Here is a 25822-nt window from a genome sequence, read left to right on the forward strand (position 1 = left end):
TAGGTATACATTTTCTATTATTTAGTATAAACCCACACTCTAAATTGGTTGATGTCAGTGGACTTTCTGGTGCTTGGATCAGAATTGGTAACATTTTTGACAGGGATCCATTACAGAATAGGAAAGATTGAAATTACTTTGTCTGGAGATGAATTAAAGTTTTTCAGAGAAGTGAAAGTGGTACGATAGAGCCATTGTTGCTTGTGGTAAATTCACTTCATGGAAATGCTTCAAAAACCTGTCTAGCCATGGTTTACACATGAATTACTGTTGTCTCTGTCAATCATACCACTTCCAAGTCCATGAAAAACTTTTGTCTGACCTTAGTAATATGTAATAATGGAATTGTGATTCAGGTTATAGGGTTGCCATGTGTCCTCTTTTCCCAGGACACATCCTCTTTTTCATGCATAGAGTCATCATAGCAATCCATAGTTAAAAGTAGAAGTTGGCAAATGTGTCCTCCTTTTTGCTCTTCAAAATATGGCAGACCTGTCTCTGCTCCACCATGCCCAAGAAGCAGTATCCTGACAAAACCCTTGCACAAATGGAGTAATGCCTTATGTTGTTTCTCTAATCCCAAAGCTGTTTAATTATTCAAATGCTCCCATGAGACTGATGAGTGAATCTGGCATATATGAAAAGGGAAGATCACAAGGTCCCAGAACACAGTCTGCTTCCATGTAGAATGACCAGATTAAACAGTAAAATACAGACAAGCCCATGAAGCCAAACCATTTGTTTCAAGACATTTCCCACATGGCATGATTAGTGTTTACAAGTATCTCCAATGCATTATTTCATTAGGAAAGGAGTCTGCTTTTCTAATTTGCTCAGGCATCATGTGGTACAATTTGAACTAATTAAAATGTAGCAGTTCTAGGCCTGTTCTCAATTAATGTTCTGGAATAATAAGGGGAAACAATGTAGTTCTTCATATTGTAATAAATCAACACACTAGAAAACTGGATTTATGTGCTGGTTGTAAAACTGGGGTTAATTTTCTAGCAACACTTCTGTATAAGATCAACCTACATTTGATGCTAATTTCATTGTTTAGTTTGGGGCTGAATATTGTATTTTAATGCTCTTAAGCGGCAGTCCTATGCTCCCTGGGAGGGTGCCCCAGGGGCTGTATTATGTTTTGGATCTCCTTCTCCTCCAAGGGCAGAAGAAGATTTCCAAACTCAAAGGGAAGCGTATTCAACCTCATACAGCCCATCCTGGCCTTACTCATCTCGGGGCTCTGACATCAGTTGATGTCAAAAGAGAAGAGGGCGTGCCAGGCCACATTGGCTGGAGGCTCCAAAAGATCTAGAAACTTTCCATTCCCTGAACACATCCCTGAAATGGGGGGAAATATATGACCAGGGCCAGGGCTAGGTTATCTTGCAACCTAGGCAAGCTACCCGCCCCCCAAAAGTGCTATCTTCATGTTCTAAAAAAGATGTCTTGTAGAAACGGTAAAATTATTCAAACTACAAAATAAAAATAAATAAAAACATCAGAAATTTATAACAAATATCACAAAAACTAATCTATATAAAACTCGGCTCCTCAAAGGTCTGCACCCTATGCAGCTGCCTAGTTGGTCTAATGATAGCACTGGACCTGTTTGTGCCAGTCACAGGGTGTATTTTCCCTCCCTTTGAAAACAAATAGGAGGGAAAGTCATATGAAGTAAAAAAAGAGGATACCAGAAAGTGGTATCACCCTGCTGCCGTACACCCAGCATGGCTGTTCATCTTCATTCATTTCTTACTGCCTTCTTCCCACTTGGATTGTTCTGCTCATGTTGAACTTGTGAAGGAATGGTGTTTGATATGGTAGTCTTGTTACCACTTTGTTGTTCACATAATCATGTTAAAAGACTTAATTGGAAGTGAAAGTGCAAAGTAGCAGAGAGTAGGCTAGCAGCATTGCTATGTAATAGCAGAATTGAAATGGCTTAATTAGCTGACTCAGTCATGCATCGTGCCTAAACTCCAGATGACAGGAACTGTGTAGGCATTCAGCATTGCCTCATAAATGGTACTACAATACGGTGCTTGCCAGTTGTGTCATTTGGCAATTGTTCCGTAATAGTAGCATGAATATCATGCTTACAACTCCTTTCACGTTTTATATATTTGTGGGCATCATTTTCAACTCCTCCATCCTCTTTTCTTTGTGTAATTGCTACCCCTTTTGCCATAGTCATTTTCTACTGCTGGGTTGTCGATGCCCTTAAGAATGTTTGCAGTGGAATATATATTTTGTCCCCAATTTTAAATAGCAGTTGAAGGTCCCCTTCCCTTTTTTACACCTATATCCACTTTTCACATTACTAGTTCATGTATCTGGGGAATAACTGATGCAAATAACTGAGAATCAGAATAGGCTTCACCTTAGTAGTATCTACTACTGTGGTACCATGGGTTACAGATGCTTCAGGTTACAGATGCTTCAGGTTACAGACTCCGCTAACCCAGAAATAGTACCTTGGGTTAAGAACTTTGCTTCAGGGTGAGAACAGAAATCGCACGGTGGCGGCGGGAGGCCCCATTAGCTAAAATGGTACCTCAGGTTAAGAACAGTTTCAGGTTAAGAACGGACCTCCAGAACGAATTAAGTTCTTAATAGTACCACTGTACTAGTATCTTAGAAAATATTTTAATGATGTTTCGTGTGTTATCTTTTCAAACAGCTTGTATGTCTGCAGTGGCAGTCCTTTGAGCTTCATGGGGTGCTGCCCCAGAGGCCTTCCAACTTTGAGGGGATCAATCAATCATCGTATTTGTATGCTGTCTTTGCAAAGTTAAAACTGTTCTCAAGATAGTTTACAACATATAAAAAATCCGTAACTACAGACATAACAAAAGTAGTCATAAACAGTAATCAAAACATCAAAAAGTCACAACCATACACATCATAAGATCTGGAGGAAAATCCCATCGGCCCCCGCAACTGGTCAGTGAAAGCACCAGCTGGCCATGTGGACAGGAAACTCTTTCCCCAACTCTCCTGCCAGGCCGCAACCGCCACTGCTGTCAAAAATGGCAGGTGGTCTTTATGGCAGATCTACCTTGCCACCAAAAAGTACTGAATCAAATTGGTTTTGAGATAAACTGAGATGCTTTGAAAAGGCATTAAATATTATTTTACTTAGAAACCCATTAACAGGCAGATTTGGTAGAACTGTGCTCATCTGGACACTTTGTTTTAGAAAGTTATATTCCAGTCTGAGAGTGACCTCCTCTTTTCTTCACCCATGTTTTTATCACTTGCCAAACTGAAATAAAACTTACCTAAATAATTAAGATAAGCACCAAAGGGCTCTGTATGGTCATATCAACAAAACTCTCAAAAATAGAACTGCAATATAATCTCTCTAGATTAAACAGTCTACAATGGTAATCATGTTTGCATTTAAACATTTTATTCTGAAAGGATTACAACACTGGGCTCATTTTCCCCCCTCCCTTTCCCCAGACAAGAAGGCGACACACTGACTCAAACAAAATGTATTTGTTCTCTAAAAATTTAACTTGCACAAATTTTATAAACAAACTGTATAGGTGTATGAAGTTTTGGCTGATTTAATCAGTAACTTATGTCTTTGGATTTATATAAGCTTGTTTACTCAAGATGCCTGCATTGGAAATGTTTATACTAAAAATACCTCCTATTTTATAGCATTTGAATTAAAATCTATATCATTGTAACATTATTGCTGTGGACTGGTGGGCATGACATAGTACACCATGGAACTCTTCCTTCCTCTTCTTCATGCATGCAGAATTACCTCTCGCCATGAGAGAGGGATGTGCCCAACAGCATGCACAGGGCATGGATTGAATATTGCACCATGTCATCCCTTACCCCTCTGCCAAATCATATATCCCCATAACAAAAAAGAAGACACTTGATATCAATGCTACTAGTAACTGTGTGCTCATTACTCATATTTAAGTGCATTTTTTTAAATTGCCTTGATCTTTTTCTACTGTATCTTCAAAAGTATTTTAGCAGCTTTGTGGACCCAGTGGTATAAAAGCAGGGTAAAATTAAAACAAACTAATAATAATAGTAAGAATTTCTTACATGACATTCACCAATCTCTAAACATAATGGTCTTTGGTCTATCATTCTGCCTTTACAGTAGAATGGTTGCAATGCATCTGTGAGCATCTCCCTTATATGGATATTGTCAGTGTTCATCATAATTCTGCAAAATGAAGCAGTATTATTTATTATTTATAGAAGAGAAGCCTACTTGTATCAAAAAGTACACTTCAAAGTAAAAGTATAACCCACCCTTTATTCAAATATCTCAGGATGGGGAACAATAAAATAATTTAAAGTAACAACCTGCAACAAAAAAGAGCAGATAAAATTCACATTACAGATTGCAATAAAACTGCAAAACAGATTCTAACTGAACATTAACAACCTCCCAAGGCCTTAATGATTTGCCATGTTTAAGCTAGTGTCTAAGTACTAAAAGATAAGGCACCAGTCAAATTTCAGAAGTGATGGAGTTCTGCATTTGGGACACTGGCACATTCTCATGTCACTGCATAGGGTATACCTCCTGGCAGCAGACGTTAAGAAGAGCTTCCCTAACAGAGCTTATCACTTGGGCAGGACTATGTAAGGAAATATTGTCCTTCAAGTATTAAAGTTCCAAGTTATTCAGGACTTTATAACTCATCACCAGTACCTTGAATTCTGAATGGAAATGTAAGCTGCAGCTTACAAGTTAATCTTAAAGGGCAGTCCTACGTACAGTGTACTACAGCAATCCAGTCAGGAGGTTATCAGGTCATGGATTACTGTGGCCAATTGGTCTCTGTTCAGGAGTGGCCATACCTGGCCAAAAGCACTCTGTGCCACCAGGGACACTTGAGCCTCCATTGACTCAAGTGTCAATGGATCAACTTGGATCAAGTAGTGCCCCCAGACCATGAACCTTCTTCTTTACAGGGAGTGCAAGCCCATAAATGGCAGGTAGAGTATATAATTCCTAGACTCTAGAGCAGCCTTTCTCAACCTGTGGGTCCCCAGAGGTTGTTGCACTACAACTCCCATCAGAGCTCAAGGATGATGTGCGTTGTAGTCCAACAACATCTGGGGACCCACAGGTTGAGAACCGCTGCTCTAGAGCCACTGAACCACAGTGTCACTGTCTTATCAGGATTTCATCTCAATTTATTGGCTCTCATCCAGCTCCTTAAAGTGTCTAGACAATGTTTCAGAACTTGCACAGCCTCATTTGACTTAGATGACAAGAAGAGCTGGTTGTCAGCACACTGATGATACCCCACTCCAAATCTCCATTGACCTCTCACGCAGCAGCTTCATGTGGATGTTAAATAGCATGAGGACAAGGTAGAACCTTGAATGACTCTGTGGATCAGCTGTCATGAAGTTGAGCACAAGTTCCTCAGTGCTACCCTCCGAAACCATATCCACTCTCCTTTTGAGCACCTAGACCAAAAAGGGAAAATTTGTGACCAGGCACTAGTAATCTCATTCTGGGTCCAAAGATAGTTGTTAGATGAATGGCCAATTAGATTGTAGGCCAGACTCAAAGTGCTAGTTTTAAACTATAAAGAACAGGACTCCAATACTTCAAGGACCTTCTCTCCCAATACAAACCTGCCTTATGGTCATGAGAGGCCCTTCTGCATGTGCCTTGATGATGCAGAGTGGCAACAAGAGAATATGCCACTTCAGTAGCATCCCCTCAGCTGTAGAATGCTCTCCTGTGGCATTGTCAGTTTGTTGGAGCCAAAAAAAGAGAACATTCTTGTTTTCCCCAAGCACTGAAATAATGATGTGGTTTGATTTATTTTTGGAGTGGGGTAGGAGATTTTTCCTGTTGTTATTTTCTGGGGGATGAACACTTTTATTAATAATTATTATAAATAATAATTATTAATAATTTTGGACATTTTAGGGTACTTCTGTACCTCAATTTTCAGAACCTTGAAACAAACAAAAAAAGTATTTGCTGGCAAATGTAAATGTGCCATCAAATCTAATACATACCTTAATTTCACAACGTAATTTGGCCCAAAAAGGTGAGCATTAGATTCAAGGAAATATGGTATTTTGCGTGTCACTTTGAGACTTTTTGGGGAGAAAGTGATGACTAAATTTAATAGAACTATTTAATTTAATAGTCGCTCCACCACCACCAACACCACCTTGTTTAGACAAGTGGGAACCACTATCTGGCTAAGTGAGGCATTGACTGTTTCCAGGATCCAGTCAACCCCTGCGCGCCCCGCCCCCTCACCTTCACAGCACACTTTGGAGACAGATGGCGAGCTTAATTTTTGAACTGTGCATGCCAAAGCCTCAAGCCACAGTTGTGCCATTTATACTATTTTTAAATAAAATGTAGACCACATTTCCAAAATATGGAGAAAGAAAGCATGAAGAGTCACTTCAGCTGGAAATACATTTTCAGTTATTTGTTCACCTGCCCCCACATCAACATGGCCACAAGTTTAGGTGCATGGCAGGCAAGAGAAGCAGCAGTGTCAATATATATCGGGTGTTAGGACAGTCTATGTTGCGGGTGGAATTAAATGTCTCTTATCTGCAGAGAAGGGTGGTGTTCGTGTTCATATAATCTCTCTTTAAAGAAAAAGAAAAAAAACATGATAGTACATAATTTAAAGTGTAGAAATAAATAAGAATTAGTCATTTTATTTTAGCTTTGCTTTTTGGGTTAGAAATTTGTCAGCTATCATTTACCTTTGTCAAGGCCTGCACACACTGGCTATGAATTTTTGAACAATCCAGGTTCTTTCCCTCCACAGACCTGAATGTCTGTATAGTTCTTTTTAATGCTATGTTTTTAAAGGCTATTTCTAGATTAAGCTATTTTCATAAAAGCAGAGAACCGTGTTCATGGTGTCCTTATAAGCGAACTTATAAGCAGCTCTCTGAAATATATACACTCTCCTGCATACCTGTGCAGTTGAAAGTATACAGGCCTGGCACCACTGCGTTTGCCATACATTTTCTTATCTCATAAAAGCATTCAATCAAAAGTGTTATGTTGCTCTCTAAGTAATTCTTAGGTAATCTTAATAACTTGAAAAATTAGAAGAGAAGCTGTAATGTATTTTGAAACACAAAAATTAACACATTTGAGAGGGGGAAACCCAAGAAAAACAGCTAAAAGAATGCAGAAGCACTTTAAAAACAGAATATTTTTATACAAGTGCACATCCTGTATTTAGAGCATAGGCTGCTTCTAAAGGCATTTGTCTGCCTTTTGAATATTTGGGAAAGCATATTTTTATCCAATAACTTTAGATTTCTTATTCTGAACACAATTGTTTTTTTAAAAAAAACCTGTGATTAGGGACTCTATCAAACAACTGGTACTTTTCAGCGAGCCACCCTTGAATGCTGGAGATGCTTAAATCCCTTTGACTTCCAGAGGATTCATTATTATAGTCAGTGTTGTCTATGCAGCGGGATGGATCTTGTTAATATCACTGAAACGTGCAAAAAGTCTTTTTTCATCTAGAAGAATGGGTTGTGATTAAAGTACACACAATCTCTTCTTCAAGATAGAAAATGAGTGTATCGTATGATGCCTAGGTCCTCTCTCCTCTTCCTCCATCCCAGTTTTTTATGCTGACTGGTACTAGTTATATTCCTCTCATCTCTTGTGTTTAGCCCATTTCACCTAATATCTGTAGTCTCAGAGAGTTGAGACCATCATTGAAAGTTCTGGATTGATTAACTACTTTGGTCTGCTTTTGCCAGGCATGAGCAATCTGTGACCCTCCAGATGTTGCAGATTCCAGCTCTCATCAGTATAAAATGTGGGCTGAGAATGTCCCTCAGTATTTGGTACCATTTTTTAGAGGTTGGTTTCTAGTGGCAAGAAGTAAGTTCATATTAAAATGAGAAATGCTGAAAGGTTTTTCGTGGTAGTTTTGTGAGACTTTTAACTTACTCCCATCTAAATAATTTAAAGTTTATTTGTTTGGTTTTGGATTTATTTATTTCTTGAACCAGCATGACCTTCACAAAGAAAGGGAATGGAAAGAAAGAAAAAAGTTATAACCAGGTAACTTTTAAAATACTCCATGCAGTCAAAAATTAGAAAAGGGAAGGAGTAAAACAAAACAAAGGTTTGAAAGAAAGCTAAAAGAAAAACTTGATTGTCTTAGGAAGTTAGTACATTCCAAAATGAATGAATGTTCTTTTCATCTGCTAAAATTCTTTCCTCCAATCTCTACATACGCACTGGACCCTGCTCAGTGCAATCAACATCAACGTTTCCTTATTTATATATTCTTTTATTATACTGTAACTAAAATTATGTTTCAGACCTGTAGGGGGGAAATGTGATGAGTCCCAGACACTGCATTTTATCACTGAATGCTTTACAGCAATGAGAAACAAATGAGCATGAATTATATTGTCTCTAATCTTGAGGTGTATACACAGAATCATTTAGAAACAGTGAAGGGTACTGATTTATACAGGATAATGTAATCTGCTGTCAGTATTCTGTCAGGAATAGCCAGTGGAAATGCTAGCTAGGGTGCTTTCCTGGTCACATTTTACCTAAAAAGTATATAGATTCACAGTATAGTCGAGTTGGAAGGGACCCAGAGGGTCATCTAGTCCAACCCACTGCTAAGCGTGAATCTCAACTAGCTCAACACAACTGGTGGCCATCTAACCTCTGCTTAAAAACTTCCAAGGAAGGAGAATCCAGCACCTCTCATGGGAGTCTGTTCTGTTGAGCAACTCTTCCTGTCAGCAACTTCTTCCTGACGTTTAATCAGAATCTACTTTATTTTAATATGAAGCTATTGCTTTGGTCCTCACATCCACATCAGCAGAAAGCAAGCTTGCTCCATCCTCTGTGTAGCAGTCCTTTAAATATTTGAAGATGGAAATCACATCTCCTCTCAGTCTCCTCTTTACCAGGTTAAACATACCCCATTCCCTCAACTGTTCCACATAAGGCTCGGTTTCCAGACCCTTGATCATCTTGGCCACCCTCCTCTGAGCACATTGCAGCTTGTCTATATCCTTCTTAACTTGTGGTGCTCTGAACTTGGACACAGTACTCTAGGTGTGGTCTGACAGAGGTGGAACAGAGTGGGACTATTCTAGGTTAATGCAACCTAGAATAGCATTAGTCTTTTTTTGCTGCTGCATCACACTGTTGACTCCTGTTCAGTTTGTGGTCTACGAAGACCCCTAGATTCTTTTTACATGTAGTACTGGCAACCCAGGTGTCCCTAATCTGATATTTGTTCAACTAATTATTCCTGCCAAAATGTAGAAGCTTACATTTGTCCCCATTGAAATTCATTTTGTTAAGTTTGAGCCCAGTTCTCCAATTTATTAGTGCCACATTGAATCCTGATTCTGTCTTCGGCAGCATTAGCTACCCCTCCCAGTTTGGTATCATCTGCAAAATTTGATGAACACCCCCTCAATACCTTCATCCAAATTGTTTCTAAAGATGTTGAACAACAATGGGCCCAGGACAAAACCCTGTGGCATCCAACTTGTCACTTTTTTCCCAAGTTCATGAGGAATCATTAGTGAGCAGTCTTTGGGTTCGGTCAGTCAACTAGCTACAAATCCACCTAGCAGTTACCTCACCCATCCACACTTTACCAGCTGCTCTGCAAGAATATGATGGGGAACCTTTCTCAAAAGCATTGCTGAAATCACAATAAACTATGTCCACAGCATTCCCTTGATCCACCAAGCTTGTAACTGGGATTATTTTTCAGCCAGAACTCACCAGAACTGAGTTCCAGCACCTCTCAAGTGGGTGCCATTGCCATTGTAAGAGAACAAGGGATGCATTCATTGTGAATTCCAGCACCTCTTTTTCTAAAAAAATAGCACTACTTCTAGCTCATATCAAAAAAAGAAAAGAGATGTTATTACTTTCTTTTTTAAAGAAACTTAGTAATCATAGCATCCTTTTCTAAGTGCTCACAGATTGACTGTTTAATTATCTGTACTAGAACCTTTCCTGCTATTGATGTCAAGCTCGCTAGTCAACCGTTACCTGGGTTGTCTTCTTTTCCCCCTTTTTGAAGTTGGGGACAACATTTGCCTGCTTTCAGTCTGCAGGGACGTCACCTGTTCTCCAAGAATTCTCAAAGATTGTAGACAGAGGCTCTGATATTACATCCACAAGCTCCTTTGGGTGCAGCTCATCAGGCCCTGGAGATTTGAATTCATTTAAAGTAGCTAGGGGTTGCCTTACTACCTCTTTTCCTATCTTGGGCTTCAACTCACTCCTTGCATTCTTTATGCTGTTATCACCCGGTTGCACACTGCTTTCCTTTTGTGTGAAGACAGAGGCAAAGTAGGTACAGTGGTACCTCAGGTTAAGTACTTAATTTGTTCCAGTGGTCCGTATTTAACCTGAAACTGTTCTTAACCTGAAGCACCACTTTAGCTAATGGGGCCTCCCACTGCCGCCGCGCCGCCAGAGCACGATTTCTGTTCTCATCCTGAAGCAAAGTTCTTAACCCGAGGAAATATTTCTGGGTTAGTGGAGTCTGTAACCTGAAACGTACCACTGTATTGAGCAATTCTGTCTTCTCTCTGTCACCTAATAGCATTTTTCTTCTCCACTTGCTTGTTCTTCTTGCTTTGTGCATAGCCAAAGAAATCTTTTACATTTTTTAAAAACCTCTCTTGCAAGCCTGAGCTCCTTCTGAGCTTTCACCTGCCTGACCTCCCACAACTGTTGGTTACTCTTCCTTCATTATTTCCCCTTTTTTCCTACACACACACACACACACACACACACACACACACACACACAATAGAAAGCACAAGGAAAACTAAATGGATGAAAGGAGAAAATTATATACCATTGTAGTTTCCCATAAAACTCCTGCCTTTTCATCTGTCAGCTCAAACCTGCTCAAACCTGCTATTTCTTTGATCATATTTTAATAAAAATAAAAATAAGAGTACTGGTGACAGAAAGGACCCTAGTCATATCCCTACACAGTGTTAATCCAATGGAGCAGAACACATACCTGAAATAATTTTGAGATCAGATTGGGAGTAGGGTGGTCATATGCCCAATTTTATTTGTGCTCCCTTTTTCGTTGATGCTTTTCCTTCCCCCCCCCCTTTTTTTCTTTTTGGTCATGCTTAAATTGAGTAAGAGAATCAACAAGGTCCACTTTTTTAATCTCCTAAATGAGGGTATAAGACAGGGCTGTCCAAGCAGTTCCATTCCACAAGCACACCCTGAAATTCAACAAAAAGATGTGGAAAGTTGCAACTATGAACCTGAGCAACTGTAACCAAACTGTAACCAAATGGGAAGAATTTGAAAGAGGGCAATAGCTCTCCACCTGAAAATCTAAAGCAAGTGAGCCTTTCTTTCACAAAGTTCAAACACCACAACCTCCACAGTTATCACACAAACATGGGCAGCCAGTTCTGGCTTAATGTAACCAGTCTAGATGGATGAGGGTCAAGAGTCTACTTTATATTGCCCACCTCTCGGCCACAAATCATCCTGTCTGCTGGAAGTCTGAGCCGCTTTTCTCATTTGCGAACTCAGTGTATTACAAACAAAATTTGTCTTCTTTTAAAAATGTTTTTTGAAGTAAGCACCATGACAAGCTTTTAAATCATTCGATATAGCAATACATCCTGCTAGCATAAATATGAATTTTCATATCTTTGCTATTGTTGAATTATCTTAACTTTCCTTCTTGGTGTCTTTGTTAATCATAATCATCATTTTCTCCTTTTGAAGTTGAGTTGATTGAAATTGCTGTTTGTGTAATGGCTAACTACATTTGTTTTCACACGAAAAGAACAGTAATGGATATCTGTGGCAAAACATAGATTACTTCAGGACCAGAAAAGCATAGTTTTATATCTGTATAAAATCTTTGGCTTTAGAGCATAGAAGATTTAACCCTTGTCAGGTGTCTTGAAGGTCACTGGTTGATCTATGGATTAATCAGTTTAAGAGTGAAACCCAACCAGTGACAGGTCTCCTGTGTGTGTGTGTGTGTGTGTGTGTGTGTTTGGCTGTAACAGACTTGCGATTTTCTATAATGCTTTTAGTCGGACCATGAAGCTCTGATGTAAAGCTTATCTCTGATCTTTGACTTTTGCCGTACTCATGGGATCCTATGTGTGTCTTGTAGGGGAACGGGGGCATGAATTTCTTAACATTTGACACCTGGCTCCACCAGGTTCCTTGTCCACAATCTTCGACACAGCACTTTTCAAAAGCATTAATAAACTTTAAGCCGTTAAGCTGTATGACCAGTGGGTCATAAAAAACTATTGTGCTTAGTCTTTTCTTCACTGATGGATTATCATATTGACATGTAATCCTTTTCCACTTTTGTCTCTCTTATTCACAGCTGTTGTGAACTTGGATAACTCTGTGGTTGATTTAGAGACTCTTCAAGCCCTTTATGAGAATGTGAGTAACAAGACAAATATATATCATGAATATATGCTCACTGTATTATTAGCACTTTTTGAAAACCAGGGCAAAGCCATTATGTTGTGACTATGGGAGTGTTGCTATAATAGAACAGTTTCCTGGTTCAAATCAAATGGAAAACACCATGCAGAAATTAAAAGGTCTGGGAAATTGTGTAACCCCTCAAAGACAGGACATTACAAATTAGTAGACTAAGACATGTAGTCTAGCATAATAGGAAAGCACAGTGGAAAAATTATGTTCCTACACATCAAAAAGTTAGTCAGAGGACATATGCCAGATCTATTTGGTGCATTTTTAATAGTCAGCTGCTGGTTTTATTGTGAAATAGCTGTTTTACATTTTAATCATTCTTAGCATGTAATAAAAGCCAGTATTAACACACATTAATATACTGTAAGGTCATGGATTGGCTGGCACTAAATCTTATCTTTCGCCTAACATGAGTATATTTAAAATAATTATTTTAAAATCCATTCTCTTTCTGTATTCACTTTTCTCACTTTATTTAATTGCTATAGTCTACATTATTTTCCCTCCATGTATCTACTGATCTGATTTCACTTTAAAGCCACAAAACTGTCTGTTCATAAATGATATTATTTCTACCTAAATTTAAGGAAAACCCAAGGAGCATCCAAGCTGAAATGGAAAGCTAAAGTACAGTACACCAATATATGCTCCCCCCACACACACACCTCAAGTGGTTTGGAAGAGCAACTTAAACATATTTTTAAATGGATTCCCTACCCCAATGCCTAAACTAAGTCCATAGCTCAGACTTCAGCCCCCCAATTATGTCAGCTTATAGTCCAAACTTGCTTTCAGGAGAGGAAGGAGAAGAGCATGCTCTTTTGCCAAAAGTGTTTTCGACCTTCCTGTAGGATCCGTCTTTCCTAGTCATTGTTCCTAACAAAATAAATTCTTTCCAGGGCCACTAATGGAATTCCAGCAGCCCTGATTCCATCTCTCTGCAAGCTTACAACAATACATATTGTCTTTAAAAGTACAGTCCTTGTTAAAAATTAGTTGCTGAGCATGGCTGTCTATTAGTTACTAAATGTGAATGAAAGCATGTGTAAAAAAGGATATATTCTAATGCTTTCAAGAAGCTGATAGGTTCCATTAGTTTTCCTGTTGGGGCCATTACCGAAAAGGTTTTTTATGTGCATATGCACCCTGGATGTTGAGATGGGTAGAGGGAGCCCTCTTGGTTGTTCCACCATTCTTAGAAGCTCAGAGCTAGGTGGGAGTGGTGCCCCAGGAGAGGACATTCTCTGTGGCAGCCCCTAAGCTGAGGTCCATCTGACATCTTCATTATACACCTTTGAGCCAATGCTGAAGGCATACAACTTTATCCTGTTTTTTGTTTTGTTTTTGTTTATATCCATTATGTATATTTTAGTTCAACTTTATTTTTGTGATGGTTTTTAACATTAATAGCTGTAACCCACCCTGGGGACCATAGGGTGAATGGCAGGTTGTTGTTTCTTGTGACATAGTGGGGGTTTAAGATAGCTCATCTGATAATATCAAAAGATGACAGGGTAAATAATGGGAGGGATGATAGACACTCACTGTAAAATGGCTTAATAGCTCATCACTAGCACCCTTAATTGTCCCTAACAGCAAGAAAGAGATGCATGTAGGGTAGAAACATAATATAAATACCTGACCTGCTATTTATGCTTTTTAGCCTTGCTGTGATGGTGACACTAGCTCTTAATCAAGGAAGTAGCAATGAAGCTGGTGAAAGGACCTGTTCAGGCTACTATGGCGAAAGTATTCATAGAGGCTTGTACTGCTTTGTCTATTAAACATAAAAGAAAGAACAAGCTGGAGTGAAAATAATCTTCTTGGCGAGTCTCTTAATCTTAAACTTTTTCAGATCTGTAGTGGGGGGGGGGAGGAAACACCACTGCTTTGCTCTTGTCCTTGGGGTCTACTGCCTTGAGAGCCTAGGGAAATGTTGACATCTTCCCTGGATTTATGAGTTGCTACTGCTCTTGCTGTATGGAGGAGAAGACAAGAGGAGCTTGCCAAAGAAGCTACTGCTGTGGATATCACTGCTGGAAAAGTGGGCCTAACTGGAACTCTGATCCGCAGCTGGCGCCATCTCACCTACATTTTCTGCTAAAAATATAGTGTCTCAAATAATTCTTCCCTTAGTTTAACTCCTCCACAAGGAAGGAGTTTTCTCTTTCACCCCCAGCTTTCCATCCGGAACAAGGAGGATTCTTTTTCTGCTGAAGCCTGAAAAGAATTGCCCAGGTTTTACTGCTCCATATTTCCAAATCTTTTATTAACTTGCTCAACCTTTCCTGTTACTTTTCATACACTACGTTCATTAATTGTCACATCTGAACATTCTTTTTACTGTACAGTTAAAACACTGCGGTACTAGTTCTCAGACGTTTTATTTGATCTCTGAAACATATGGGAGCATTTGTTTTATGATCTTTCTTCAAAATGTAATCACTTTTTTCTGATTACATATGTTTGGCATGGCGCTTTTCCTTCGAGATGTGAAAGAAGTTTGGGCAGCCTCCAAGTCTAAACACACCCTAATTTCAAAAGCCGCAATCCTGAGGGCTTAATTCCTGTTTACTAAGGAATTAAAGACTTGTTAAACTGCATAGTTACTGCATACATCTTAGACATTTTCTATTTTCCAGTGAAAAACCCAGATAGCTCATTTAGGCTTATTGTTCTGTGTTATTGGGGATAGTTACTGGCATAATAATACCATGGGTATTCTTCCTCTTCCTCTTCTTCTTCCTCTTATCCTTCTTCTCCTCATCCTCCTCCAGTCTCTGGGTATTTGCTGAATGGTTACTGAAGAAGTTGTTACAGTAACATTTAATTAAAGAGGCTCTAGTTAACCTAGAGAAGAGCAGATTAAGAAGCTACATGATTGTGGATACCTGAAGGACCCATCAGCTGCTGCATCACACTGTTGACTCATGTCAAGCTTGTTCCTCTTCACATGTACTTCTGTCAAGCCAGGTGTGCCTCATCTTATGTTTGTGCCGCCGGTTATACCTGCCTAAGTGTAGAACCCTGATTGACCCGGGATTGATGAAATACAAATGAAATAAGTCAAAGGTTAAGTACTGTTCTAAGAATGTATTAGAAAGGAAACAAAGGATAAGCTAATAATGTTAGGTATATTCACCATCAGAAGGAAAATACACATTGGGAAAAAAATTTAGGGAGTCCAATTATGTGGGGTTTTTTTGTTTTTTAATCTATGTTAATAAATAGAGAAGACAACAAGAGATACAGTGGTAAGAACTTAATTCATTCTGGAGGTCTGTTCTTAACCTGAAACAATTCTTAACCTGAAGCACCACTTTAGCTAATGGGGCCTCCCGCTGCTGCCACCATGCAGTCTCTGTTCTCACCCTGAAGCAAAGTTCTTAACCTGAGGTACTATTTCTGGGTTAGCGGAGTCTGTAACCTGAAGCGTATGTAACCTGAAGCGTCTGTAACCTGAGGTACCACTGTAGTAGAGATATAAATTAAGTTTATTGTTTGTTAACAAATGGAGTATAGACTTGTACTGTATATGGTTGTTGTTTTGTTTATAAGATTTATACCCATGTCTAGTTAAAGAAGATGTAAGTGTAGAACCGTTCATTTGTCCCTATTGAAAATTATTTTGTTAGTTTTGGCTCGGTTCTCCAGTCTGCTCTCCAAATCCTAATTCTATTTTATGTAGTATTAGCTACCCGTCCCAATTTGGTGCCTGCAAATTTGGCGAGCATCCCCTGTATTCCTTCATCCAATTTCTTTATAAAGGTGTTAGACAACACCAGGCCCAGGACAGAACCCTGTATCTCCCCAATTGTTACTTCTCCCCCCCCCAACCTCAGGATTATGAGGAACCTCCTCCTCTCCTAGACAAGGACTTACTATCATAGATTGTCGTTATCTCTGAATACAGCCATTGTTATAAAATGATGGGAAGTGTATTTAATGTAGCAATTGGGGAAGGAGGGGCTCTTGCACACTTTCTGGTTTATCTTATTCCCCCCTCTCCATACATCACAGTCTGTTATCAGCCACCAATGAAAGGATGTGCTGTGATTAATAATACATAATACATGTGCATATGTGAAGAACAATATATTTACGAGCAGTCAAGGATTTATGAGATGAGAGTCCTGAAAAGTATCTTGCAGGAGACTCCCACCCAATTGGTTTTACTTTCCTACTTAAAGTATATTTGATGGGGAACTGTGCAGGAATATTATCTTGTGTCTTGTTTGCTGTACTATATTACAATTAGCTTGTGCCATCAGTTTTCTATTTAATTTATTTCAATGTATTGTTTCAAAGATGTTTCAAGTGTAATCAGGAGCTAATGAAATTTTATGTGAACAATATGCTGAATGTTCTCTTTGACAAAATGCTCTTGAGGGGAATAGGAATGTCCTTTTTATTTCCCGAATTTGGCTTCAATTTTATATACATGCACACAAAGAGAGACAAATATAACCAAAATTTGACACTTGACGCAGCCCACAAATAGTGTACCAGAAAACTTAGCTCATATTCCAAGAAGCAGGAGAAACATTTTACTGAATCTCAACTAGATCATACATGGCAGATCGCCCTACAACCTCTGCTTAAAAACCTTCAAGGAAGGAGAGTCCACAACTTCTTGTGGAAGTCTGTTCCACTGTTGAAAAGCTGTTACCGTCAGAATGTTTTTCCTGATGTTTAGTTTGAATCTGCTTTCTTGTAACTTGAATCCATTGGTTTGTGTCCTAGCCTCTGGAGCAGGGGGGAAAAAGCTTGCTTCATCCTCCATGTGACAGCCCTTTAGATGTTTGAAGATGGCTATCATGTCTCTTCTCAGTCTCCTCTTTTCCAGGCTAAAATACCTAATTCCCTCAATCATTCTTCGTAAGGCTTGGTTTCCAGACCCTTGATCATTTTGGTCCCCCTCCTCTGCACACGTTCCATCTTATCAATATCCTTCTTCAACTGTGTGCCCAGAAATGGACTCAGTATTCCAGGCGTGGTCTAATGAAGGCAGAATAGAGTGGGACTATTACTTCCCTTGGGGGGACGCAGGTGGTGCTGTGGGTTAAACCAGAGCCTAGCACTTGCCGATCAGAAGGTTGGCGGTTCGAATCCCCGTGACGGGGTGAGCTCCCGTTGCTCAGTCCCTGCTCCTGCCAACCAGCAGTTCGAAAGTGCAAGTAGATAAATAGGTACCACTCCAGCGGGAAGGTAAACAGTGTTTCCGTGTGCTGCACTGGTTCACCAGAAATGGCTTAGTCATGCTGGCCACATGACCCAGAAGCTGTACGCCGGCTCCCTCGGCCAATAAAGTGAGATGAGCACCGCAACCCTAGAGTTGGCCATGACAGAGTTGGCCATGACTGGACCTAATGGTCAGGGGTACCTTTACCTTTTATTACTTCCCTTGACCTGAACACAATACTTCTGTTGATGCAGCCTAGAATAGCAATAGTTATTTTTGATGCTGCACCACACTGCTGACACATGGGGGTCCCTTTCAACTCCACAATTCTATGATACTATGAAACATGTTGGCTCCGTGCAACATAGGGCAGCAGAATCATATTTCCCCACCTAGTCACTTGTGCTGCCTTTGAAGGTAGGGCAGCACACTTGAAGTGGCACCTATGTGCCATAATCCTAATCTCTCAATTTTCACTGCAGATTTTCCTGTGTCTTTTAATGAGGCTCTAAGCTTTGGAATTGAACTGAAAGCATACTTCACTCTTTTCTGTGATTCCTGTTTCTCTCAGGTTGCCTGTAGGCTAACAAAGACTGGATCTCAAGGGATCTGGAACCCAGGTCCTTTCACCAGACCAGTGGCACAAACTTGAACAGAAGGACAGAGGGATGGAGGGAGGCTGAAACCAAGCAGGCACAGACCAGGGTCAAGCCTCTTGGCCCCAGTGAAGACTCTTCCCCCTCCCTCCCTCACCTGGCACTTCCAAGGCTCGAGCCGCTGGGCTCTGAGCATGGGAGGCAGCCCTGTTCAGGCTGGAGCCGTCAATGAGAGGCTGAGTCAGGGGGCTTGCTGGGGGACGACAGCAGGCCCAATCATGCACCACTCCCTTTTATCCCTGACCAGATGCCAACAGGTGGCAGCCAAGTTCCTCCATGGCGGGGGGCTTGTGGGGTGCCAGGTCCAGACCGAGGCCTCTGGAGGGGAGGAGAGGAGGGAGGGGGCCTGGGAGACAGAAAAGTGGGTGGGCGATCAGGCACCTTACCTGCGTTCTCATGCAGTGGAGAAAGAGGCTGACGTGGCTTGACATGGTCAATGGGGGGGATGCCCCCCAAAATTGGAGGGTAAGGGGTCTGGGCTCCTTAGAGTTGGCAACTATACACCAGACCAAAGACTTAAAATATTTTTAAACGGTCAGCAATGACTCTTTATGTAAATGCACCTTATCAAGTAACATATAGGGAGTTGCTTCTTCGGTCTGCCCCTACCTTGAACCCTTCCTGCGTGTGGAAAGGTAACACATCATGGAGTGTGGCTAGTGTTCTCCCCAAGGCTCAATTTAGAAGTGGGATGGAAGCCTTAGGACTCACACCCAGAGATGTTTTGCTGTTCCTCAACAGCGCTGAATCCAGGAGCACCCCAAAACTGTGGAGCTGCTTCTTCCAGGAGAGAACAATACCACCCAGAGCAGGCCATCTTCCCATCTCCAAGACAAAACGTCTCTGATTTTTCAGTATTCAGCTTCAGTTTATTGGGCCACACCCAACCCATGACTGCCTCCAAGCACTGGCCTAACTCTTCAACTGCCTCTTCTGATTCAGTTGAAAACAGAGACAGAGCTGGGTGTCGTCCACATATTGATGACACTTAACTCCAAATTTCCTAATGACAGTTCTCAGGGGGCTTCATGTAGATGTTAAATAGCATGGGGGGGGAGATGGAATCCTGTGGGACACCACAGGACAGCTCCCGTGAAATGGCTCTGGAGATATGAGCAGACCCACTAAAGCACAGTTTCCCCAACCCTCTGAGAGAAGCTCCAGAAGGATACTGTGGTCAACAGTACCAAAAGCCACTGCAAGATCAAGGTGAATGAGCCGAATTACACTCTTCTGGTAAAAGTCAGGCAGCCAAGGCAGCTTCAATGCCATGACCAGAACTAAAGCCAGACTGGCATCTGGACCTGGGCAAGATGTCTAATTTTCTCCCCCTCTCCTCCCTGGCCAGTGGTTGGGCCCTGTTCTTTGATGGCCACCAGCTCTGGCACTGACTTAGGAAGTGTGGAAGCTTTAGGGGTTGTGGTTCCTGTGTGGAAAATTTATACAATAATTGGTTTTTTGTTTTGTTTTTGTTTTTTCACTGTCACATTTCTGTGATCTCATGCTCTCTGAAAGATTGAGCCATCAGGACTAACACAACAGATACTGCTTTTAGACTATAATGTGAGATATCATCATTCCGGTTGTGCTTTCCTATTCCCAGCTCTGTAGTATGTTCAATTGTTGGCTCGTGTAGGCTATGTAATTTAATTATTAACACAACCCCAAAGTCTATACCAAACATTGCTTTTGCATATACTTCTTCAATTCAGGATGTATTCAAGCACTCAGTGCTCAAAACTCAGGTGTTCACTGTTATAGAAAGTGTGTGTGTGTGTGTGTGTGTGTGTGTGTGTGTGTGTGTGTGTTACAGCAGGCACATGGGTTTTTTTCAGCTTCAGTGTTTGATGGGTATTATACTCATGTTAAAATACTACAAACGTAATGCTACTTAAGGAAAAACCCGACTGCTGTTACAACACTTTGACCTCTAAAATAACTGTTGCTCTTTCCTTTGAACAGAATACTGTTGAAAAGTGGAACCTGCTAATAGAAAGTCACATCAATATTAGAGGGAAATGAGATTTTTGACCGTGTTTGTTTCATCTTAAGTGGAGCAAATCTTTATGTAAAAGAGGAATTGTTTAGCATTTTACTCACGGTTCATCTCCCATGGCTTCGGAACCAATTGATAAATAACTCACTTAAAGAATTGCTTTCCCCCCACCCTCCAAAAACAAATATTGACTCATATATCAATAGTGTTGAAAACTTTGATTTAGGTGCCTTACTTTGTTAAATGTGTTTTTGGAGATCAGATTGCCCTCAGGTGCAAGCAACTAACTAGTGAAAAGAAATAGTGCTTCCTAGACATTGGATCTAGGAAAATATATGAAAAACTCAAAAGGTGTGGAGTGTGTGTGTGAGAGAGAAAGAAGACCATGAGTTGTCTTTATGTATGTATGTATGCTTGAATGAATAGATCTCTTGCAAACTTTTAACAGTCATAACATTACATTTAGAGAAGTTTTGTTCGGCATCAAACATTCTTGCATGTATCATTCTTCAGTAAACTAAGTCACTGAAACCATTGAAACCATCTATATAAACAGCTGAATTTCTTAATATGAGGAGTCATAACTGATTTTAATTGATTAACGTGTTATGAGCATTATATAATTTATTTTATTTGTATTTGTATTCTGCTTTTAAACCATAATGTTCCCTCCAACCCCCCTCTTTGTCTGTCTTTTTTTAAAGAGAGCACAATCAGATGAACTTGAAAAGATAGAAAAACATGGCAAGTCAAGTAAAGAAAAGGAGAATGCCAAGTCTTTGGACAAACCTGAACAGTAAGGACCCTATGGTTGGGCATTCTATTGGGCTGCAATGCTACCTTCTGCTTTGTGGGAGAACAATTTGCCTGTGAAATTCATATAATAGATTTAAATAATACTTTTCATTTACTTCGGCAGGTTTCTTTATGAGCTATCCCTCATTCCCAACTTCTCAGAACGAGTCTTTTGTATCCTGTTCCAGTCAACGTTTTCTGAAAGCATTTCCTCCATCCACAGCAAACTTGAATTGTTGCAGAAACTGTGTGAGGTAGGTTAACTTTGGACCATGTGATGTGAGGGCTAGATTTGCTGATATTTAATCTTTCTTGTTCAGCAATACTCATATTTCAAAAGTTTTATTTACTTTAGCTGCTCATTAAATGTGAAGGATAGCAGTCCTGCTGAATGGAACATTTTATGATTGTGCTTCAAGATCAAAGCAAATCTTAAGATTTGGCTTTCAGTGCTGAAATATAACATCACAAGTCTGTAGCCAATGCACACCAACCTCTAGAGAATAATGTACCTTCTTCCTGTGCCAAAGCAAAATCTCTTCTGTCTGTAACTGATGCTGCCTTCCCTTTAGCATTTTCTAAACAAACACTATTTGGCCTTTTCTCTTAATGTGTGTGTTAATTTTTGTAAACATCCTTTCTGTTATAATTTCTAATAATCAGATTGGAGTAATTTGGTGACATTGACATTAGCTAAACATCTTGAAACTTAACTACAATAAGAATCTATGGCTGCTATCCTATATCCATTTAATCTGGGAATAATCCCCACTGAACTCAGTGGGAGTTACTGTTAAGTAGACACGTATGAAATTGTGCTACATTTCCTAAACATTCTTCTACAAATTCCTAAACATTCTTCTACAAATGGAGCAAGTATGGTCAAACAGCTCTTTGCAGCAATGTACAACTGATATTTTCAGTGCCATTTTTCTAGAAAAAGAGATATGAACACCTCCCTTGTTCTCTTATAATGGCAATGGGGGCCCACCTGAGAGATGCCAGAACTCATTTCCAGCGAGTTCCAGCTGAAAAAACCCTGATTATTTGTCGCTTGCATTAAAAGTTGGTTGGTTGGCATCTGTCTGTCTTGGGAGACAATGTAGTAGTGCGCTTTTGTGGTTGAAGTCAAGCTGTTGGAAGGTTACAGTGCCTGTTCTGGCTGTAGAAACCGATACACGAGTCACATGTTTTGTTGCAGTAAAAACTCTCACCTTAACTCTCGTCTCACTGCTTCACCATCATATTTCTCTGGGGTAAAAATCTAGGTTGCGTTGACTGCCCCAAAACATTTTCAGAGTGAAATGCATGCTTTTGAGGGTATTGAAACACTCCCCACTCCAAACCCTATTGCTGTAGCTCTTTCTGTGATTTTTGTGTCTCTTTTTAGTCTGAAGTGCTGCTGCTTTGATGCCATTCCCCCCTGGTTAGTCATTACATTATCCCAACCAGTCTGGTACTGGCTAATGAACTTTATACTGTCATGGTACTACGTAATCAATTAGATTTGGCCATGTGCCGATATCACTGAGGAAAGCCTTTCCCTTGCCCTCATTCTGATTGGTTGGGGAAGAGGGTGCTACAAACCAACCAACCAACCAATCAATCAATCAAAAAGGCCACCTTCTTTCAGGAGTCTTTCGTTGGGCATTGCCTGAGGCAACTGAGTGAATACTTCCTCTCAGTCTTGCAGTACAGGGTCTGAGTAGAAAAAAGAGGTTTAGTTTGTCCTCTTTCACCCTCCCCTACTATTCTCAAGAGATCAGTAAACAGATTTCATCTAACATAATACTAATGAAGCTTTTTAGGCCTTTAACAAGAGTTGACTTTTGTTTGCCATGCTTTTTTAGCCATCAAGAATCCAGTTGCTAAAAGTAGGGTGGCCCACCTCATTAAGAATTGTCTGTGTGTGTGTTCTTAATGAGAAACAGAAGTATAATTTTCCAAGTATAACAGAATGGCTCCATTGTTCCAGATACCTCCTTCTATCAGGAGAGGATGGTTGTGGGGCTTAACCCACTATGCGGAAGCCTACGTGGTGGTGGTCTTCCTTTGTGCCAAGCATTGGTGTGCCAGGAGTTCTCTTGCTGGCTGAGTCATGCTCACACCATTGCTGCTGGTGATGCTTATTTATCTCTCTGCTAGCAAGTGTAAGATGACTAATTTGCTAGTGAAGAGAAAACTCTTCACAACATGTATTCTGTGGTTGTTTCTTGTCAAGAATGGGAATCATTCTGGTTTTTTCTGGTGCCAAATCCAGAGTTGATTGCTGCAAGTTATGTTATGGTGATATTTGCCCAGTTACTCTAATGCACATGCAGCCTTTGCACACCTCCCCTGTGGGCCTCCAATATCCCCTGTTTATGAATTTTCCCCATCACCATAAAACATTATTGTGACTTTCCCCTGCTGTCAAAATCTGTGTTTTCTTTCCCAGGTACACACCTGCTATATGCCAGATAGAGCATGTACTTAGAGCTCCACCTAACATTTTCTATGGTTGAGCTGTTATATCACACCTCCAACCACTTTCTCTTGACAAAATAAGGTGCTTGTCCCTTAATGGAAACTGGGAAACCCTGATGATGATGATGATGATAGTAATATTAATTTATTTATACCCTGCCCACCTGGCTGGGTTTCCCTATTATATATGTGTATCTCTTGAAGAGGCGTGACCTTAATGATACCAAATGATTAATAAGTACTGATATTCCTGTGCCAGGGAAGGGCAGGGGGTGGTGGTAAAACTTTCAGCATTTGAACAACATTTTGGTGTTATTTTATTTGTAACCCATGAGCAACAGTTAAGTCCTACAAAATTGTTACCATTGAGGTTTTATTGAGATAATCATAGCATGATATGATATGCAAAAGTAAGTTACAGCATATATATCTCTTAAAACAAATAATCATTTTTGCCATTGCCATTGTCTATTATTTCTTATTTGAAACCAAATATTTCTGATGAAGAAGTTGCTCTGTATCTTGTTTTCTCAGACACTGAAGAATGGCTCAGGAGTTATGCAGGTCTTAAGTTTGGTCCTTGCTTTTGGGAATTACATGAATGGTGGAAACAGGACAAGAGGACAAGCAGATGGCTTTGGGTTAGACATACTTCCCAAACTGAAAGATGTCAAGAGTAGCGTAAGTTTGGTTCTTTTCAGTTGTAGTAAAACTTAATATTGTATTCTTTAGCTCATAGATTCCCTGTGGTTACCTCAGTCATTAAATAAATGGTTGATCACATCTGTTATGTATATGGTCCTTAAGTCTTGTTTCTATACTGTTTTTCTTTTTAAAAAATAATTTTTATCACATTTTCAAATTTTACATTTCATTATAGCCATCCATTATAGCCATCCATTCAACTTCTTCCCTCCCTTCCCTTCCAAGGTTCTTTTAATTTACCCACCATTCCTGCATATTTTTATAAACCCATCTAATTCAGTTCTCCCATCTTACACCCCTTTTAAATATGTTATACTGTTGAATTTTCCTTAATACTGCCAGCATTTTCATCCATACACAAATATTTACTACAGACTCAGTGAAAATTTTCCACTCCTCTAAATACCTGTGATTCTTGCTCTCTAATTCTGCTTGTTAGACTTGCTAACTCTGCATATTCTATCATCGTAAGTTACCAGTCCTCCTTGCTAGGGACCTCCCTCACCTTCCATTTTTGGGCTAACAGGATCTGAGCCACTGTTGTTGCATACATAAATGTCTGAACCATTCCTAACAGAAATGCCTCTGGGGTTTTTTGGGGAATGCTGATTTAAACATTTTTTTTCATCTCATTATATATCATCTCCCAATATTCTTTAACTTTTTTTGCATGCCCACTACATATGAAAAAGCCCCTTCCATGTCTTCACATTTCCAACACAAATTCAATTCCACTTTATAGTTTTTAGCTAGTCTACTTGGGGCTAAATACCATCTATGAATCACTTTCATGTAGTTCTCTTTCAACATGTAACATGCAGTAAATTTCTTTCTTCCAGAATTTCTCCCAGAGGTTTAATTCTATTGTATACCCTATATCAATTGTCCAGTGGGTCATTGAGGCTTTAACCAGCTCATCTTTTGTTTCCCATTCCAATAGTAGCTTATACATTTTAGACAATAATTTTTCCTTTTAGCATTGCATCACTTCAAGACTCTGTTGAGAAAGGCCAGGAATACATACTGGAATGAAGCATTTCTTTCTATTTGGCCACTTTGAACACTAATTGGTAATGTCTGAAGTGACCAAAGACAATGAAACAAATACTAGCCAAAAATATCAATAGTCAACTAGGTGTCAAATTTCCCTTAATACTAGAAATAAGTCTATAAAAGTAGAAGAGTGAAAACAACCCACCCCCACCCATCCCGATTGTGATTTTTGATGTTGGGAACAATTCTGCATGCAGCACCTGGGGTGCGGAATGTTTAACAGAAATGACTATGAATGGCTGAAAGCGTAAGAAATGGTGTTTAGGTGTGAGTATGTATCCTCTGTGGGTCTTTTCACATTGGACAACAGACATTAAGGTCCCATCCACTCTGAAGTGGATCTGCATCAAGCTACTGAGAGGTTTACAATTCATAGGAATGTAGCAACTCGCATCATCACTGCACACCAGAGGCTGGCAGACAATACCATGCTGTAGCCTTCAGACTCT

The 25822-nt window shown here is 39.9% G+C and overlaps 1 protein-coding gene across 2 annotated transcripts in view; it reads left to right on the forward strand.

The window, feature by feature from the left end:
• Positions 1-25822, forward strand: part of FMN2 (formin 2) — a 159675-nt gene that overhangs the window by 84831 nt on the left and 49022 nt on the right. For both annotated transcript variants that reach the window (XM_053382624.1, XM_053382625.1), the window contains 4 exons: positions 12402-12463; positions 21059-21150; positions 21274-21403; positions 24150-24296. In XM_053382624.1, coding sequence (XP_053238599.1) covers positions 12402-12463; positions 21059-21150; positions 21274-21403; positions 24150-24296 — 431 coding nt within the window. The remainder of the gene's footprint in view (positions 1-12401; positions 12464-21058; positions 21151-21273; positions 21404-24149; positions 24297-25822) is intronic.

This window comes from Podarcis raffonei, chromosome 3, assembly GCF_027172205.1.
Source record: "Podarcis raffonei isolate rPodRaf1 chromosome 3, rPodRaf1.pri, whole genome shotgun sequence".
Taxonomy (NCBI): Eukaryota; Metazoa; Chordata; class Lepidosauria; order Squamata; family Lacertidae; genus Podarcis; species Podarcis raffonei.